Here is a 21,014-nt window from a genome sequence, read left to right as displayed (position 1 = left end):
CTGGCAAACCAGAGACAAAAAACACAATAGTACATTCAGATCAAAGGCTTTTTAACAAAGAGAGAACAGACAAGATAAACCCACACCCCATTTCAGATACCCTCAAGGTCAAGTGGAGCCCACCGATACCTGGAAGCACAGCAGTGAGGTTCCCCTCCTAGAGTTTCCTCTCAGCTTAGCGGGGTGGCCGGCACCTTTCAGGGGCAGCTGGCTCGTCTCCTGGCTAAGTCTGGCCCTTACTACTCCCTAGAGGATTTGCACGTTCTTCTAGCCACTCCTTCAACAAGTCTACAGGGGAGACCAGTGAGGTCAGAGCTAAGCTCACCCACCATGGGAGACACCTCCAATTCACTGAGGCGAAGGGCAGCCGTGCTTTCTGCCTTGGGGACGTGAGGACAGGTGGCAGAAACTATCTTTCTTCATCAGGCCTCACCCTGACGGTAAAGGCAGGTACCCAACAGCATTACAGTGTCCAAAGACGCAATGAGGAAATTACACCACTTCATCTGCTTTCGTATTTCCAACCTTCTGACCCTTCTAAACTCAGACCCAAATTCTTATCAGGTTACGTGTTTCTGATAATACCCAAGTAACTATTATCTTAAAATTAAGTTGTATTATGTCACAGCAGCTCAAAATTTCCAAGGGCCAATGCTCAACACAACTTTAATGCTTATTAACTTAATTTAGAAATTGGAGTTAGAAAGGGATAAGAAATGTGACTGAGGGTAGAGTCTCTTGGAATGATGCTCCACAAAGACCAGGGCCTTGGTGACTGCTGGCCAAAAACCAGGAGAAAGCTAGATGCCCTGTGTATCTGGAAGCCCTAACGCACCTCAAGTTTTCTGAGAGGAGCTTATGTCCTTCCTGTTTGCCTTAACCATTTTTCAGCCACTTAGGGACAAAGTGTCAGGTAACTTCCCTGGGAATTATATATAAAATGGGTAATTTGGTGCCTTTAAATCTAAAACTCCTTACTGTCAATTATTCCATTCTTGGTTTAAAGGGGTGATATACCCATGGTGACAACATATAGGGTTTAATGTGCTAAATTATTAGCTCACTGCAGGTTTAATATTATGACCACTAAAATATATTTTATCAGTAGGTCTCCTACAGATAGCTTTTCTTTTTTTAAATAGGAAGGGATTAAATACAGAGACCTGGCACAACAAATTCATTCTTCCAGGCAATATTCACATCAGTTTCATTAGTATTTCCCTCTTGTAAACAGCAGCATTTATAAGTTAATGATGTATCTCTCAGAATAAGAGATTGATCTGAAGTTAATGGTTTCTTCAGAGAGAGTACTGCCAAAATACTGATACACGTACGTTAACTGAAGGAAAATGGAAGAGCACCCAATAAGCATGCCAGTCTTTATCAATTCACAAACTCAGTTTCCACAGAAAGACATCTGCTTCACAGCTCCTTCTGGAGAGATGGTAACGTGATGAACTTTGAGAGTCCACGAGTGATGTCAGAAGGTCATTTCACTCTTCACAAATGGAGATAAGGAGAAAGCAAACTCTGACGCTTGGGCAACGACCCAGGAAACCCCTCTCTTGCTCTAAAGGTGAGACTTAAATTCTATTTAAGCAATTTAGGTGTCAACAAGAAATTACAAGGCTGTGTTGAAGCTTCACCTCATTTATCCTTTTGTTTCCAGAAAGCCCTACACTAGTCCAAACAGAAGTTCTGTGTCAAGAACCTTCAGAAATGTGGATGTCAGAGTCCCCTCTAATCCAGTTTAGTATTAAACTGCCCTCCCATTTTCTTCAGCAGTATTTTCTTCATATGTAAAAACTTCAACATGAAGAATGTGGGCAAAGAAGTTTCCTCATATGGATTCAGTGGAGATAAGATAGCTGGTCAGAGTCACTGGTACAATCGCTGGTTCTCACAGGCCAATGCTTGACTAAGAGGCAAATCAAACGCCTAAAACTAGGTGCGAATGTTCTAGCTATTTTCCATCAGGCATATTAGTAATATTAAAACTTGTTTCTTTTAAAGGTAAAGAAAGAACAAGTTAAATGTTAAAACTGTCATGTAAATTGAATTTCTTAAAAAAATATTCTTTTTTAAATTACCATGAGATTAATATAGCCTACAGGGCATTCTAAACAGATTCAAATGACAGGATAACCATGAGTCCTTTAAAGACCACCTTTTGCCAGCTCACTTACCAGAAAGCAAACTCTGAGAGCAGAGATCTCATTTCTGTGTAACTCTGTACTTGCCCTTACTCTGGCCCAAATCTCAGTTCACAGCCTTGTACTCAGCTGGCCCTCATACTCATGGACGAACTTGGCCTCCTGCTAGTCTGGGCTTTACCTTGAACATCAGCATGGGGGAACATTTCACAAATGCAAAGTCCAGCAATTATGCTGGTATGACCCAGTGCCACCTGGCTATGATTTAGCCATGGCAAGAGAAGGGATGGTTGGTTCTTGCCTACGAAGTTCAATGTTTAAATACAATGAAATCTAGATGTGGTGAAGTCCCCGTGATTCGACCCATTTCTCCTCTAGAATAAATGAATAAAGAGAAGTCATCTACCCTCAGCTCTCTCTGCAGAGGGGCCTGGTCAGTCTTCCCAACACTGTGGCCCACTGAGTGCAGCTGGCCCTGTCTTCCCTCTCCCATTCCAGGCCAGAGGCACGAAGGCACTCAAGAGACTACTCCAAAGAGGAATTTCCTCACAAGAGGCACTGCTGCTCTATATGGCTCTGCGCCCCAAGTCTTATCCTGTGGTCCCGTGATTCTGGGTTGCAAGGCTGGCTGTGTTATGAGATTGTCCTCAAAGTGGCAGATACAGTGAATCACTTGATGCCTGCAAGGACCCAAATCTCTGAAATCTCAGCTATGATTGGCCTCATTAGAAAGAGCCACACCCCTGAGCTAACACTCAACTGAACCAGTTTCACAGTGGGACCCACGCACCCTTAAGGGGCTAACTGTTGGCAATAAGCAAGGGTACGAGGCAGCAGGCAGCATCCCCTCTGCAGCAAAGCAGCTCGTCACGCCCTGTGCGCAGCATCAGCCTCTCGGGAGTGCAGCAGGAAAAGGCCACAAGCAGTGTGATCAGGGGAAGCCTGGGAAAACCAGATAGTTGAAAAAGGACACCGGAGACTGGACTGAAACAGAGCAAGGTGGAGGTACGCTTGACTGAGAAATCTAAGCCACCCCTAAAAAATTCCCCTCACCATTTCCAGGAGCCCTAATCTCCAGAGCAGCTGGGAGAGAACTGCGGCTCTTTCCTCCTCATTTCCCCGGAATTCTCAAGTCCAAGCAGCTCCAGTTCCTTGGCTCAAACAGAGCCACACCTGTGGGAGAGCCACAAGGAGCAGAACAAAGCAGAACAGTTCCGGTGTCTGCTCAGATGTGGCAAGGATCACAGGGGTCTCACGGTCAGTTTGGTGCTTTCTCATCAACTCTTACTTTGGAAGGTGACATCAAGCTCATCCCCTGGACCAGTTACATTAGCTGAAATTAAGGTCAATACATGTAACATTATAGTGGAAGGCAAGAGGGAAAGGGCCATAGAAGGTAATTCTTTGACAAACGCTGAAAACAGAGAGAACAGGCATTTCCATACATCAACAAGTCTCCATCTTCTAGGTCCTTCACCCAGTTTGGGGTACATAACAGAAAAAAGCAACGACACGAACACCTCCAGGATGCTGAGCCCAAGGCGCTCTAGTCCCAGTGTGTGTTCTGTGGGATCCCAGGCCACGTGGAGCCCGATGGTCAGTGAGGATGGTGTCGCTCAGGGCGCTGCTGCCATAATGGAAGCGCACAGCCACTCTGGCAAACTCCACGTTACGCCCACAGCCACCTGCACAGGCGCGATCAGGCAACCTGGCCTGGTGCGGGCCAAGTGTTTCACTTCTGGTTTTGGTGGTAGCTCCTCAGAAAGCCTAAAGTAACGTAAGGCTTGCTGAAATTCTACATGCAGGTTAGGGGCCTGAAGGCCGAGCTGTAGCACATACATGCCAAGCCACAAAGCACATGAGGGGCTGGTATGTGCTATGTGTGGTCAGATGCCCTAAGGAGCACACTCAAGCAGGACAAAGACATCTCCCCACCCCAGGTCCTGATGCACAACAACCCTGGGGACTGGGAGGAAGGGAAGGGCTAGAACCTTGAGACCGTGCAAGCAGGGCGAGCTCGAAGAGGAAGATGATCTGGCTCTAAGGTGACAGCAGAAGGGAGAAGGCTGGCAAAGAGCTTGTGGCTTGGGCGGCTTTAGCACAGTGAGTAAACCTCATTAACACAAAGCAAGGGAGCTCTATACGTACAGCCGCACACAGACGGAAGCAGGGCTTTACCTCCAAGCAAGAGATTTCTTTGAAGTAAGACATACAAAGTCAGCAAAGCAAAGGCCAAGGATCCCCCTTTCCAACCGTACGGACTTTCAAGCTGAATTCTAAGTCAGAAATCACTCTGTTCTGGTCATCGGCATGACTAGATGGAAACTAAAATTCAAATACCAAAAAAATGGGGTCTCATTTTGAGAGCTAGATATCACCTCATTATGTCGGACCTCAGCAGAACTGGAACAAAATACCATGTGACGTTATACAATGGTCTTATGGAAATGAGGCTGCGTTCCCCGGATGGCCCTCCGCGGAGAAGTCTGTGCCATTCCTTAATATGGTGACAGTCAGTCTGAAAGGCCACTTCTTTGATGCACCATAAAGAGCAAGAGCATGAGACAAGCTAGTTTAGCACCATTTATTAAGTGATCTCAGCTGTTGTTGTAGCTGCTGCGTGTCAGCCTGTTCTTAAAACATAAAATGCTCTTCCGGTTCCTCTTGTCCGGGACAGAAGGGTCTTCCAGGTAGCGCGCCAACAGAGCAAGAGACTCCGACGATGCCAGCTTCAGTGACGGTGCCATCCAGAGAGGGAGAGGGTCACGGCACATTCAACCGCGGCTTCCAGAGGTTTTGAAAAAGGAGCCTTTGGGGGCCCAGCCTGCCTGGCATTCTAGTGAAAGTGCAAAATGTTGGCACATTGGGAGAGAAAGAGAGGGAGACGCGAGGAAAAGTAGCATCTAGGTATCAAGGAGGGCTTTCTGGTCCCTGCAGCTGCAGGGCTGGAGTACTAGGCAGGCCTCTGGACAAGGCAGCAAGCAGCAGGCTAAGGCAATAAGCCCCAAGGCTCTCCTAGACTCTAAGGACTTGTACGTGTTTCTACAAAAGTCAGGAAGAACTGCTTCAGGGTATTAGAGCGGGAGAACAGTGGAGAGGGGAGAGCTGAAAAATACCTCTTTCCCTTTCCTATCCAGGTGAAAAGGTTGCTTCTGGGGGGGATGGGGGTGGGGAGCATTTGGGAACCTTGAATGTAAGAGTCCTAGAAAAGGTAGGTGTGGGTCTCTCCAGCCTAGACTGAGTCTGGCTGGAGGGCAGAAACTACCTGTATTCCAGAACAAAGAATAGGAAAAATCTGCCTAGAGAAAAACAATGCTGACCCGGGGACTGGAGGCAAGCAATCAGGGTCATGGCTAGCTAATAACTGTTGGTGGCGACAATGAGCCACACCCAGCCATGCGATACAGACCACCTCCTATGGCAGCATTCCCAATTAAAAACTGGCGCTTAGCTAGTTTAAGCCAGTTCCACCCACAATACGATCTGTAAATTCAGGGGAAAAAGATTCCCAAATGGTCTGCCTGCTGAACACCATGGCTGGGCTCATTACTAGTAATGTTTTTAATAAGCAGGATGATGATATTATTACTAATGATGATGATGAGAGTAATAATACTTGGCCCTGTAAGAGCATTCTCCATCTGAGGACCTTCAATTACAAAGATTAAATCAGCCTCGAACAACCCTGTTGGGTAAAGCGTTATTATCCATTTTACCGATGGGGAAACTGAAGCAGAGTGGCAGAGAGACTTTTCAAAGGCACACACTGATATTAGAGTCAAAGGAGAGAACTAAACCTCCAAGTCCTGACTCCTAGTTGGCTCGCTCTCCCTCCAGTTGTGAGGAAAATCTAACAGCCACTCCCCACAACGTTTTCATAATAACCTGGATTTATTTATGACATTCAATCACTGAAGGAGCAACCCTAGCCAGTGATTCTCATTTGTGGACGTCCAGCTCCACTTCCTTGAGTCTTAGGTAGACTGCAAAGCTAATTTCCTCTTTGGCATCCATGCTCCCCTTAGATTCTACTCCCACAAACACGCTACTCTGCTTCCTCTACGAGTTCAGCTCTACACACAAGGAAATGGAGTCATCACTCCTGATACGAAGTCGATTTCCCAGGACAAAGAAAACAGACTGAAGCTAACAGGTTAAAAAGACATGCAAAAGTGGAGTGAGGGGCAGACAGGGAGGAGGGCCTTACTGTTCAGTGAAATTATCTTAAAAATCAGCAAGAAAAAGAAGAGCACTTTGTCTTTCATTCTACGACAGTGGTTAGTGCATGAAAGACAAGACAGCCTGTGTGAATAAAGCAAGCCCAGGCAGTGCAACTGGGATTCTGCAGAAGGGCTCTCTCTCATAAAAAGCACCCCACAGTGTAGGTGGACAGGGAACCTTGCCAGCAAAGAACTGCTACAGGTGGCCAGAAGCACTAGGGGAAGACTGGTCTGTCCCTTCTCCTGAAGTCAGTCTCTGTACGACCACATTCCTCTGGGCCCAACTAAGGACCTACTTTTGCTAAACTTAGGGACACGCCCCCCGCAAGCCCCCACAACACATACTTGATGCTGTCGGTGTGGGTTTTGTACTCCATAATGGTGTTGGGAGGTAGGTTAAGCACTCGCCGAAGCGTATCCCGGATGCGGGCTGTGGTGGCTTGGTCGCTGGCAGTCTTATTCCATATTGAAATAATGTCCTCCTACAGGAGGAACGACAGAAGGAATCATCAAAGCAAATCGGAGGCAGTGAGAAGAGTAAAGGCAACATGAGGAGCAGACCTGCCCGTGGGGTGGCTTACCTGAAACCGGACAGAGACCACAGCCCCACAGATCTCCTCCCCAACCATGAACTGTTCCCCCAACATGGCCAGGATGAGATTCTCCCAGCAACGGGATGCCAAGCCCTTCCGCAGCCGAATAATCCACTTGCCACCATTTTTATTTGCATCATCCTGTGAAAAGAGAGAAAGCATTTAAAGTTAAAATATGGTTTCACAGCTCTTTTGCTTTAGGGCCAACGATCCCTTGATCACTAAGAAGTCTTGTTGCTTCCCAATTACTCAACTCTATAGGAAAAAATGGCCAAACGGACCCTTTAAAAATAATCCTCTCTTGGGAATTCCCTGGCGGTCCAGTGGTTAGGGCTTGGCACTTTCACTGCCGGGGCCCCAGGTTTGATCCCTGGTGGGGGAACTAAGATCCCGCAAGCCGCGGCGTAGCCAAAATGATAATATACGCCAAAATGATAATAATAATCATCATCATCCTTTTTCGGAACTACATCAAAATGAAATGTCAGATTTCAAACAGATTTCCTTACTTCATTCGCTAGAAGTTTATCAAGAGTTACCATGTCCCAAATACAGACATGAAGCCACAGTCTCTACCTAGATCCAGTCTAGTGAAGAAGATAGACAAGAAAATTAATTCCAGCAGTACAGTTTGACAAGTACTGCTGTAACAGAGATATGCATAGGAAGTTCAGAAAGAACATGACAGAAACACCCAAGAAGAGGAAACCATTTAAGCCGGGTCTTGAGGGACACCGGAGTTAGCCAGGTAAAGCAGGTGAAGGGCTCTGCCGGCATTGGGAAGAACACAGCAGTGTGCAAACTCTGATTGTGAGACAGAGACGCAAAGAGGAAGGTCTAGCTACAGTGAAGGGAGGACTTAGAGATGATGGGTGACAAATCCTGAAAGGTAATTAGGTGCAAGATCGTGTGTGCGATGGAGAGCTGCATAAGATTTTTAACTGGGGTATGTGTGGGTGATCCCGTTTGTCTTCTAGAAAAACACTCTGGCATCAGAATAGAGAAGATGGGTTACAGCAAAGAGATCATAGAGCTCAGCTCTGGGTCTCCAGTTGCTGCCCATAATCTTACTTTTACTCACTTCAATCATATGTACCCTATGGTAATATATTACACACACACAAAACCAGTTCTATGGGAAGAGTAATTTTTAAAAATCCTTTAATGTTGTTATAATACCATTTTAGTGATAAAACAATCTTTGAAAACCATCCACACAGACAAACAATGGAATCAGTGCCTTTTCCTAGAGGTCCCATTTCCAACGGACCAAACAGTGACACAGCTTTCAGAGAAGACTTTAAAATACTTCTTTAGAATTAAAATAAATTTTTAAAAATTTTTTGGCAGCACCGTAAGGCATGCAGGATCTTTGTTGCCCGACCAGGGATCGAACCTGCACCCCCTGCAGTGGAAGTGCACAGTCTTAACCACTGGACTGCCAGGGAAGTCCCGAGAAAACTATAAACTACTTTTAATTTTGACATGGCTTTAAAAAAAAATTTAAAAATTAAAAAAAAAACAAACCAAACAAAAAAATCCTAAAATAAAAAACTTGCTCAGAAAAGCAGTCTGAGGCTTTCAGTCCTCACCTCCCACATGGGTTTAATTCCTTCTTTGAAGAGATGGAAGTCACTGTGGCCTGTCAGGTCCCCGGGACGTACCATGTGGCTGTAAAACCTCCAGAACTGCTCCACCTGCAGTGAGAAGACAGCAGAGTGAAAAGATGTTTCTTGTGCTTCTTTGAATGAATGTGAGATTTATTTAAGAGAAGAGCATAAACATGGAAGACACTCTGCTAGAGGCTCTAATTTCTGGAGGTTAGGTTTTCATTTGGGGGACTGTGTGGGAAGGAAGGCATGTTAGAGGAAAGCATACTGTATATTTTGATAAAAGAATAATGTAATATTGTTGATACAAGAATAAACTCTTTAGGTGAGAAATGCCAGCCTCAGCTAGGAGCCTTAGTTGGTCAATGTCAATACATACTCTCCTGCAGAAATCACAGGATAATCATCACATGGTGTAAGAGGACCTTGTTTTTACACAATAAAAACCACTTAAGTCTTGAGACAGATTAAATGCCACATAACCTCAGCCTGAATGTATTTCTTTAGAACCAAATCACTTAAAAAAAAAAACAGTATTATTAACTGTGTGAGTTAACTAGTCATTGTGCTGTACATTACATGCTCATGACTTATATTTATAACTGCACTTTTTTTTTTTGCGGTACGAGGGCCTCTCACTGCTGTGGCCTCTCCCGTTGTGGAGCACAGGCTCCAGACGCGCAGGCTCAGCGGCCATGGCTCATGGGCCCAGCCGCTCCGCGGCATGTGGGATCTTCCCGGACCGGGGCATGAACCCGCGTCCCGTGCATCGCCAGGCAGACTCTCAACCACTGTGCCACCAGGGAAGCCCTGTAACTGCACTTCTTCTTTTTTTTTTTTTTTTTGCGTTATGTGGGCCTCTCACTGTTGTGGCCTCTCCCGCTGCAGAGCACGGGCTCTAGGCACGCAGGCTCAGCGGCCAAGGCCCACGGGCCCAGCGCATGTGGGATCTTCCCGGACCGGGGCACGAACCCGTGTCCCCTGCATCAGCAGGCGGACTCTCAACCACTGCGCCACCAGGGAAGCCCAAACTGCACTTCTTGATCGAAGATGTTTACCATCAAATATAGCATTAGCTACAATGAAATACATTTTATTTGTTTAGTTACTGAGCATTAAGTGACAGAATCAACCACATGCACTACTCCATACCATGGTGCCCTTGCTAAGGCCAGGACGGTCCAAAAACCAAGCAGGACTTAGCCTCTCACTTAGGGTTTAAGTCCCTTTTCTTAGCTAGAGATTTTCTCTTCGCTCCTCCTTCACAGTCCTGTTAGAAAATCAGACATATTTCTCTATAAAATGTATGCTTATTTATATTCAGCATGCCATTTCTGTTTCTCTCACTAGTGATTTGATAGGAGAGATTACTTCCCTATTCCTCTGCAATTCATGGAGAATAGCTACAAAGTACTGGCCAGTGAAGTGCACACTTTAGGAGGAAAGAGAAAATGTGGAACAGTCTGAAGAAACAGTTGGTATTTGCCAAGACACTGCTGGCTCTAAATTAAACATGAAGCAAGACTCCATAATGCGCAGCTGAAAATGGGTACCAAGCAGACAGAGACTCAGGTCATACTCCCAGATATGGATAGCAACTGAGGAGAAACAGACCTCAGGCTGTGTGAAATGGATGTGCCTTCCATTCCTATAGAGAGCAGGAACACGGGAAATGTCTCAGGTTACAAAGAAATTAGGAATGAATGCCATCTGTAGGACTTCAATGCAGTGTTTCATCTCAGCCACTGCCATGCTTAATTACACGCAGTGATTTGGGACAGTGAGTGGTCATATGCATACAATGAGCAATAATCTTTTCCCACCCTAACGCAGTGCAAAGAAATGAAGTACGCCTACTAGAAACCACGGCTCATTGTGAATCAGGACTTGAGGGGGTGGTGGGGACAAAGTACACCAACCATTCTCAATCCTCCAATTGAGCACTGCTTTATTAACCGTTTGGTCTCCACCAATCTTAAAGCCATCCTATATAATCTCATAGCCAGAATCCTATATCCAAACCATAAGAGAGATGAAATAGTAAGCAGATCGAGAAATAGCATTAAATTTTTATCTTTTTTCCTTCTCTTAAGGCAATTTTCATTTTTGGAACTCCCAACTGAAACCAAAAAATAAACATTTAGACTCAGAATACGAAGTGCAGAAAAGACCTCAGAAATCATCTCAACTACCTTCTTCATTTTATAATTGAGGAAACGGTTTCAGAACTCGCCCTAGCCCACAAAGTCAAGCAGTAGAACAGATGGCACTTGTGATCCCCATGTCCAATGCTCTTTCCATTTCAAGACACGGCTTTCTTAGTTACCTGAACTTCAAGAACTTTTTAAATGTTGTCAAACACTAGGATTGAGGACAAATGGGAAATACTGCTTTGGCATCACTGGTTTTACAATGTAATTATTTCTTTGTGAGGAATTTAATATTGTGAGGCATTTCCCAATGCCTTGAATTACATGACACTGGTGAGTATAAAGAAGCATTAACCCAAGATGATGCTGATGACAAACTGTTCAACTCAGCATACACGCCCAAAGAAAAGAAAACAAAAACCCTCCTTGAGCAAGTTGGGTAAATTCATATATACCTTTCTTAAGAGGGAAAGAAAAATGCTAGAATAGTTATAATTATGCTAAAATAACTGAACAAATTCCTGAACGAAAACTTCCTCCCCAGTTCAGTTTCTTCTCTGATCCTCTGAGCGCTTAACCAGTTGTTTACAACATAATGGCTGCCATTTAGCCTGTAATGTCTAGCAAGCCATCAAAATTTCTGTGGATTCAGGAATGTTAAGGACTACGTGGATATTTTTAAGTTTAATTCTACTGTTTTCTCTGCCAAGAATTCCTTCCTCTTCTTATCACATGTTCAAATTCTTTAAATTCAATCTCAAACCCATCTCCTCCCAAAGAGGCTTTCTCCAAGCTGAAATTAATTCCTTCCCTCTGCACTCCAAGTGCACTCTAGCCATGCCTTGCTTACAGCACTTCCCACTGCCTCCCTGTACTGGAAATTCCTGGGCATGTCTTATTTCCCTAAGGGCAAGGTTTTTTATTCATTTTAGAACCCTATTAGTGCCTTGAATTCATTCAACATTTCTTGAACCAAATATGTACCAGTGCGCAAGCTATTTTTAATAATTCAAAAGCCTAAATTTACTGGTGGTAAGAGAGCACAGGCCAACTAAAACAGGACCTTTGCTTTTGGCTGAAATTATATCAACTCAGCATAGTAATCAGATGATCTGATTATCAGTTATATATGCATATCTGATTAATAATAAACAGATAAATATAGCTGCTTCTAGTAAACAAACATTTTAAAAAACTGGAGCCTCTTGGCATGCATTTTGGTATATGGAAGAGTAAAAGAGTATAGGCTTTGGAAGGTGGTTTTTACAGCCTACCCAACTTGAGTTTCAATACTGGTTCCTTCACTTAAGTAAATTATCACAGACTTGAGACTTCAGATCAGATACTTAACCAAGCCTCATTTTTCTTATTTGTAAAATATGGATAACATCACTGACCTCATAGGGCTATCATAACGATCGAAGGAAATCACACGAAGTGCCTATTATTGTGTCCTTCCTCTTTACTAATTTATTGTAAAATTTATTTTCTATTATAGTTTTCTTTTCCAGTGTCTGCATTTTAAACAGGACAAATACCTCAATAATTTCAAGAAAATAACAAATCCTGCATTTGATTCGGCCCAGAGATTGACTGTACTGCACCTACAAAATATATAATAATCTTCACTGAATAAGACTGGTTTTAGTTGCAGACAGCTTCTCAGGGTACACAACTCTAGCTACCTGTGACGGAGATAAGACAGAGTGTGGGCTCTCTGTACTGACAGTACCCACAAAAAATAGACTTCCTTTTCTTTCTGAACACAGAAAAAAGATGCTACTTTATGCATAATCACTAACATATCCGGAACCCTAATGGGAGATTATTAAACACAAAAACTCTAATTTTATTCTCAACTTTATTGTCAAGCTTCATGAGAACAGACACCACGTACTGTAAAATTTTGTATCCCTCATGACACTTTGTGCACAGTAAGGACTCAATAAATATCTACTTAAACAAGCCTGTATTTCTGTATTGTCCCCTTCTGACCAGTTCCACAATTCACATACTTACTGATACTGACGTATGTCACCTATGGACGTGCAATGAGAAATCTAAGAACGAGCCAATTTGACTTCAGAGACTCAGGTCAGTCAACTAAGGAAACCAGAATCCTAAGTATGTTACCAGGAGGGTATATATACACAACGATGTAAACACAGGCATGAATGTACTACCAAGGCTCGCTACATTAAACCACCCAGTACTCACAGAGGCAAAGGTGCCAATCTGTTTGATATTCTGTTCGTAGCTCTGTGAGCTGGTGGGACGGCCAGGGGTTCTCCTGGAGTACCAGAAAGTGTAGTTATACTGCAGGGGGTGCTCTGCTGGCCCAGGGACAACAGCCTGTGAATTAAAGAAGGTGTGTTAATCTGGGCATTTTTCACATGCTCTGAGACTGAGAAAACATTTTACAGTGTCACCCCTTACCACCTCCACACTTAAAAAGGATACATCCTCAATTACCTACAGTGGGCTCAAGATTCTGCTGACACAGTAAGTTAGTGGTTAACTGATTCTAAGTTCCTGTTAACATTTTCTCTGGTCTTAATGCTTTCGTAACTTTCTAATTCCTATCATAGATATTTATGTTTGTATCTTATCTCAACATATTCCCAGGCCAAGTCGGCCTCCTCTATGACACCCTATCACTTACTGGCTAATGACGCTGGGCAAGTTGCTTAACCAGTCTGTGCCTCAGCTGCTTATCTGCAAAGTGGGGAAAATAATAACCACCTCCTCATGGGGCTGCTGAGAGGATCAAATTAATTAACAGAGGTAAAGTGCGTAGCACCATGCCTGGCACAGAGTAAGTACTCAATAAATGACAGCTACTAGTATTACTGGTACTGTTAAGTGTAAACTCCTTCATCCACAGTCTCATTCACCTTTGTGTCCTCTTAGCACCTAAAATGCCTGCATCTGGAAGGTACTCAATATTGTGGGATAAATCAGCTCACACTATTACTAACTAAACAGTCAAAAATTCTAAGTGATGTGCAGGATTTGAAATACTGAGCAGCAGCTTCTGAAGCAATTAACATCCTTGTTAAACTCCAGGGTTTATCTCCCCTACCTCAGGCTAGGAGAATGTTGGAAAGCAAGGCAGCATCTCAAGATCGTGTGGCAAGGGAAAAGTTCTAAGTCCCAAAATGAACTCCAGTGATTCAACAACCTTTTTTGAGAACAAAATCAGATATTACAAAACAGGATGCCATCAAGTTAATCTGCATCTTCCAGATTTCCCAAGATAACCAAGTCTCAAGTCCAAAGGCAACCACATCTATGCAGCACAAAACTCACCTTCCTCTTGCTGCTGCTCTGACTCCTGTCTCGTTCCGTTTTTTCCTTCTCACCATCTTTCTGTGTGCTGTTTTCTTCATTCTGATCGTGGTCCCCACTGTCATCATCTTTCAATCTAAATGGAAAGGCAAAACAACGTTACTCCATGACTGAGCTGATTCCTGCTTATCTAACAAAGCCACCAGGTCAAATGAACTACCAGGAAACCAACCCCAAGTCACTTAAAGATACAGGCAATGAGGTGCACATGAGATGAGAGACGGCAAAGAATGCAGAGTGGCAATTAGGAGGATTAAACAAAAATGAAACTGCCCATCAGCTAACTTGTGAATTCCAGAAAGCTCCACATTCTAGTTTTCTAAAAGGCTGTGCAAAGAAGCGAGAGGTAAACGGTGAAAGGGATTGTTTTCTTTGCCAAAAATAGTCAATAATGAGAAGAATTTCTGGATTAAATAACTGCTTTGGCATTTCAAATGAAGCTAAAAAACTTACTTTTCTTTCTTGCCACTCCTTCTAACCATCTTTCCTACCCCTCCCCATTGCTACTGCTTTAGTTTAGGCCGCCTTCCCCTGTCATCTCAATTACATCGCCACCAGCATGTTCCTTCTAAATGCAAATCTAATCATTTAACTTCCATGCCTAAAACTCTCAACTGTCCCTTGCCCTCTGATGTCCACCATGCAGGATAAAGTACAATGAAACATAAGATCCTCTAGAATCTGACTCCTGTCAACTGGCATCCTCCTTCCCTCCTCCCACCTCCCCAAGCAACCTATATTCCCACATCTGTGTTATTTGCAAACACTACCCCCTCAGCCTAAGGTACCATTCCTCCCACATCTGTTTTTCCTACTAGAGGGGGCCCTTAGAAGTGTCTTATTAATCTTTGTATCTTCAGCATCTAGGACAAGAAGATGCTGCCCTAACATGTAGCACCAGAAGATGCTGAATTGATGTTAAATGAAAAGAAAAAGAAAAGAAAGGAACGTCTTCTTGCCTTTTAAGTCAAATGTACTTTAGGTGCCACCCTTTCAGAAGCAGTGAAACCACCCTAAGTGTTGTGTAGTGGTTTGCTATGATTTCAAATCCACTTATTTATGACTTAAATGAAGATATTTTAATCCACCTGCTTATGACAAAGACAAAAAAAAAGTTGTTTTTAGAAGTAAAGTTGTTTTAATAAAAGAATGAAGTGTGTTAGGATGTCATCTCATCTGCTGTCATTGTTAAGCACTAGCAGCTCACTTGCCGAGTGGCACCGCTGGGGCCTTATCAATAGGAACAAATAAAGAAGGAACTACGGCGAGGGGACACTTAGACTATAAATACTGAGAGTTGTGTGAGGAATATCCAAGCGTCTCTGTCCGGGCAAAGCTATCCTTTCCTGATCCTGCTCTCTGAAGATCTCAAGCCACTCACTCCTGGTTGGCAGTGATGTTAAACCCTGCAGCAGTCTCAGGAAAAGAAGGGACATTAGTTCCTCCTGTGGTCGAGGTGACTCCTTTAGCAGTGGTGACAAACCATGTAGCGGCCCCACAGAGATCAGCCTGCCCGTCAACACCAGTGCTGTAGTTTCCTAGCGATGTGCTCCAGCAACAAGTGACTTTTATTTTTGAGCTGGCAGCTGGACTTCAGCTGCTGGTTGGCAAAGCCATCTCATCCAGTACCAATTCATATAAAGGTACAACTGAACTAAATCTGGACTTTATTCATCTTCCCTTGCGTGGAACAACAGTGTGATTAACCTATCATTGGTCTGGAGTATGGTATGTTATTTCTTTATTAGCTTAATAAGGGGCATCTGCATGCTACTGGCTTATGAAATTACTGTAATTCCCACAATGAATCTGTGGTAAATAAACTACTGGCAAAGAAAACCTGTCTCTGAGCATAATTTGCCAGCCCCCAAAACACAATACTAAGGCTTTCAGTGAACCTAAAGTTCACTAGATCCAGACAAAAAGATAAATGGAAGGTGAATTCACAAAGATAGTAAGAATGCTGTTTAGTCTAGAGCTGGACCATTAACTTCCAGATCTTTTCTGAAATCACTTTTCCGACCGTATCCAGTCAAATGGAATCTGGCAATTCTCAGGGAAGGTACTAGAAGTGGTCAAATTGTAACTCAGATACAGGAATACCTCAGAGATATTGTGGGTTTGGTTCCGCAATAAAGCAAATTATCACAATAAATTGAGTCATGCAAACTATTTGGTTTCTCAGTGCATATAAAAGTTATGTTTTCACTGTACTTTAGTCTATTAAGAGGGCAATAGCATTATGTCTTTAAAAAGTATGTATCTTAATTTAAAAATACTTTATTGCGAAAAAATGCTAACCATCACTAATTACACAGGGTTGCAATAAACCTTCCATTTGTAAAAAAAAAAAAAAAAGAAAAAGAAAATAAGCGGTATTTGCAAAGTGCAGTAAAATGAGAGGTATGCCTGTATTACCTTACAGATGCAGAAACATGCTGCTAAGTTTTTTGCACTGTTTTTCTTTTTGCCCAGGAATCCCCAGTGCCTACCACATAAAAAGTGCTCAAATGTTAAAATGGATGGGCTAGGCATGGGCTGGGGTGCCTGCTCTGCCCACTTCACAGCCCTAGCTGTAGGATATACTCCCGAGATCGTGCATGGTGCCATGACCGTCCCCAACCCCACCCTGGCCAAGACATGACTGTGAAGGAAGGGCACCAGACTAAAGGGTGGCCCAGCCTGGCCAATAAACGATGCCTCAGGGGCTCGCTCAAAATTATGAGCCAATTCCTCCCTCGGCTTTTCATCCAGGAGATGAAAGATCATATGGATTCAGGAACTAGGGAGTCATATGAGTCTCATACAAGAAAAGCCATGAGGGAATAAAGACAACAAGCAAGACCACAGAAAGTCAGTAGGGGCAAAGGGAATGAGCAGATGAGCAGAGAGTGGAAAGGAGAATGGTTCTGTCTGTGATGCTGCCATCTCTTTGGCTTGGTTCACCCTCCCTGGACTCCTGGGAGACCTAATGGTGCTTACAATGCCCCTTCCCCTTCATTAAACTTGAGCTGGTCTGGTTTCCTTTTCAAGAGGAACCTGTCTAGCATGCAAGTCCCACAACATTTACAAGCATACTGTGTGTTTAACAATACCTATGGAGGGCTTCCCTGGTGGTGCAGTGGTTAAGAGTCCGCCTGCCCATGCAGGCGACACGGGTTTGAGCCCTGGTCCGGGGGGATCCCACATGCCGCGGAGCAGCTGGGCCCGTGCGCCACAACTACTGAGCCTGCGCTCTAGAGCCCACGGGTCACAACTACTGAGCCCGTGTGCCACAACTACTGAGCCTGTGTGCCTGGAGCCCGTGCTCTGCAGCAAGAGAAGCCGACGCCATGGGGGGCCCGCGCACCGCAACAGGGAGTGGCCCCCGCTCCCTGCAACTAGAGAAGGCCCACGCTCAGCAATGAAGACCCAACACAGCCAAAAATAAAATAAAACAAAAAATAAGAACACCTATGGAATACCCGACACGCAGTCTGACCTCAGCATGGTGCAACCAACTCCTTTCCCTCCAGTGGTCAGCCTACTTGCAGTCCCCGACCTCAGCCCTCTGTTGTGTTCATCACCTGGTCTCTGCTCAGAGAGCTCCTCTTCCCCTACTTAACTTGTCCTTCAGGATTCAGACTAAGGACACTTTCTCTCTTTTTTAAAAATATTTATTTATTTATATTTTGGCTGCATTTGGTCTCTGTTGCTACCCACAGGCTTTCTCTAGTTGCAGCGAGCGGGGGCTACTCTTCGTTGCGGAGCGTGGGCTTCTCATTGCGGTGGCTTCTCTTGTTGCGGAGCACGAGCTCTAGGCGGACGGGCTTCAGTAGCTGTGGCTCACAGGCTCTAGAGCGCAGGCTCAGTAGTTGTGGGGCATGGGCTTAGTTGCTCCGTGGCATGTGGGACCTTCCGGGACCAGGGCTCAAACCTGTGTCCCCTGCATTGGCAGGCAGATTCTTAACCACTGAGCCACCATGGAAGTCCAGGACCACTTTCTCTTGAAAATATTTTCTGATCTCTCTCTAGGCTGAGTTGGGATTCCCTCTTCTGAACATCCCCATATAAACGTTTGTACTTGTCCCAGCTGTACTGTCATGGCTGGTTTTTTGTCTCCTGATTAGGAACATTTCATGAGTTTTTTAAAAATTGCTCAGGTCCAAGAGAGCTCCTAATTCTCTTCTTTAGGGCATACCACAGGGACTCACATCATTTCTCTCTTCTCAGTTCCCAACTCCCCACTATATCCTTTGGGGTCCTTTCCCTTCAATCTTGGTTAAAGAGGGGCACAGTCACCTCAGCATCTTACATTTTTCTAGCCCCAAGCGAAGCATATAAGTGCCTTTCTTTTTAGTGCTTTTGCTGCTAACCACTAGGAAACAGAAAAATAACAAAAATAATTATGCCAGAGAAGAAACAATGCTACTGTGATCCCTGGACCCCACCTCCTGACTCCCTTCTAAGATAGTAAATGGAAACCCTAATGGACCTTCATCTTATGCTGTCATTTCTTGAGGGTGGAGCTAAGCAACCACTCTGCTCTCTGAGCCTACACTTAAGGCAAGGCATTTGCACCCTGTCTTCTGGAGGCTACTCTTACCAGCCTGAAGCTGGATGTGAAGCAAAGATACAATCCAGACAGAAAAATCACTGCTCAATACACTTAGGCAGGCAATTAGCATCTGAAGATGTCCAGGCTGAGTGGCACCTAATTAGCTCACCAAGCTTCTGCCCAGGTATATCCTCATACTCTAACTAGATGATTCACTGCGGTAGGAACTTGGTCTAATTCATCCTCACATGTCCAGCATCAGGCAGTGGCAGAAAGCAAACACGTTTAATGAATGGATTTCTAAGATCAAAGCAATACGAGGCAGACTAGGATGAATGTCGAATAAGTGGTTCGGACAATAATTAAGAATGGGCCAAGGCTAAGAAAAAAGAATAGGGACAAAATCAAATATGGCATCTAGATTTGAAAACCAAGCTCAACACCGTAGGGACTGAAGTATAGTGAAAGCATCTTAGGCTTTTACATATGAATAGGATCAATGGCAATGGTAGCTAATGACTTGATGCGGGGGTGGGGTGGCGGCTATTAGTTTAGGTCCATAGAAGGCCACACAGAAAAGGAGACTAGAGCTCCTCTTTAATCTGAGCCCGTCAGATTAGACTACAGCACTCAACTCCAGGCACTGGACTTTTAGGACTCTGGCAAACTGGAACATGTCCTTAGAAGCCATGTGGTGAAGAATGCAGAGACCAAACATGCAGCCGTGGTCTAAAAACTGCACACTTTTTTGCATGAAAAACAAAGGCAACAAAAACAAAACTAAGGGCTGGAGTGCTGTCTTCAATTGCTAATTTCGAATGAAAGACAGCTTTGTTTTTTTCCTGCATAGCTAGAAGACAGATGTTCAGTATAATGAATAGTTAACAATTAGAACTAATTAAAAATGGCCCAGGTTAATTTACGTCAAGATGTGCTTGAACAAATGTTAAACAACAAACCCGGGTTCGAATCTCACCATATGGCCCTTCCCGTTGCTGTGGGCAAGTTATTTAATCTCAGAGTCTCATTTTCCTTATCTGTAAAAGGAGGTAACATGACCCCCTTACAGGGTTGTTAGAATTAGTAGAAATAATATGTGAAAAATAGCGAAATGCCCGTGGAAGCCATTACTGCCACGTTTAAATTAGCTACTGCGAACCTCCAAATGATCTGGGTAGGGCTGGGCCAGATTACGCATGAAGTACCTCCTTAAAGTGAAATTTTGATTTCTTCAGTTCGGCGGAGAAGGAGGTACAGGGTTGGCAGAAAGTTCCTCTGAGGCAGGACTTAGATCTTAAGTTAGGAGTTGCAGGGCTTACGACTGGGCGGGGGGTGGGGGGCGGGAGCAAACTCCCAAAGACTTTTTTCAAGTAGCAGAGCCCTCTCAGCAACCAGGAAGCATTCCTGAGGAGCTGCCAGGAGTGCGGGAGTCCAGGACCTTGGAATTTGCATACCAGCACTCAAGGTACTGGAAAAACTCCAATTTCCCATGGGCAACAGTGGGTCACAACCTAAACTAATAGTAATTCCACTTTACATTTATATCTTAAATGTAGTACTTTGTATCTTAAAAAGATACTTTATATCTTAAAGTACCTTTAAGCATCGCCGAATGTGATTTGATCCTTATCACACTCACTAAGGCAGCAGAGCACTAACAACTAATGCGGTTTGGGTAACAGAGGCTCAGAGACTGCGTAACTTTTCTAATGTCAAATAACTGGTAACTGGTGGGTCTGAGACTGGAAATCTAGGTCTTCGGAAAAGAAGACAGATTTACTGGACTACTAAAAGAAAGCCAAAACATAATCTACCTCCAGATACAATCGCTGCAGGGAAATATGCAAAAATACTTTGTATTTCCTTTCTGCACCTCCCAACTGTTTGATGCTGGAACTAGAAATCAAACAGATAGGGTACATACAGAACTGCAGGAGGAGGCAATAACAAGTATACCCGTTGGGCAAGAAACTGAGCAGCTCTTGGAGAGTGTGTTGGAAGAAGGGAAAAGGAGGGGGAAGAGAACGGAAGCAGGAAGGAGTCTCGGGAAGATGAGAATTCCGTAACTGAACAGCCACTGCGCTGAGCGCTGCAGCCACGTTACCTCATTGCATCTTCGCAACTCTACGACATGGGCTCTGTTACCGTCCGCACCTTGCGAATGAGAAAACTGAGACTCTGGAGAGATGACCTGCCTAGGCCAGAGGGAGTGTGTGAGAAAAGCTGGGCGCAGAAGCAGAGCAGCCAGGCTGCGGAAACACCTAAACCTCCGGTCTCCGCCCCTCCACGCAGCTGGCAACCCGCACCCGCCCGGCAGGGTGTCCGAAAATCTCCTTCCAGGCGGCACGGCCACCTCCTCCCGCCCAGACCCCGCACTTCGCTTTGGGTCCATATGACCCTGGG

General features: G+C 44.4%; 1 protein-coding gene across 3 annotated transcripts in view; it reads right to left on the bottom strand.

The window, feature by feature from the left end:
- Positions 1 to 21,014, bottom strand: part of EIF4E2 (eukaryotic translation initiation factor 4E family member 2) — a 30,201-nt gene that overhangs the window by 8,797 nt on the left and 390 nt on the right. For 2 of the 3 annotated variants that reach the window (XM_079923600.1, XM_079923601.1), the window contains exons 2-6: positions 14,036 to 14,150; positions 12,944 to 13,078; positions 8,559 to 8,663; positions 6,955 to 7,107; positions 6,719 to 6,855 (exon numbers count right to left, since the gene is read on the bottom strand). In XM_079923600.1, coding sequence (XP_079779726.1) covers positions 6,719 to 6,855; positions 6,955 to 7,107; positions 8,559 to 8,663; positions 12,944 to 13,078; positions 14,036 to 14,150 — 645 coding nt within the window. Of the gene's footprint in view, positions 1 to 54; positions 4,990 to 6,718; positions 6,856 to 6,954; positions 7,108 to 8,558; positions 8,664 to 12,943; positions 13,079 to 14,035; positions 14,151 to 21,014 lie in introns of those variants that run through there. The other variant, XM_079923599.1, reaches the window with a different exon arrangement.

The sequence above is a fragment of the Stenella coeruleoalba genome (assembly GCF_951394435.1).
Source record: "Stenella coeruleoalba genome assembly, chromosome: 6".
NCBI lineage: Eukaryota > Metazoa > Chordata > Mammalia > Artiodactyla > Delphinidae > Stenella > Stenella coeruleoalba.
Note: the sequence above shows the minus strand (reverse complement) of the source record. Positions and strands in the feature narration are given on the sequence as shown.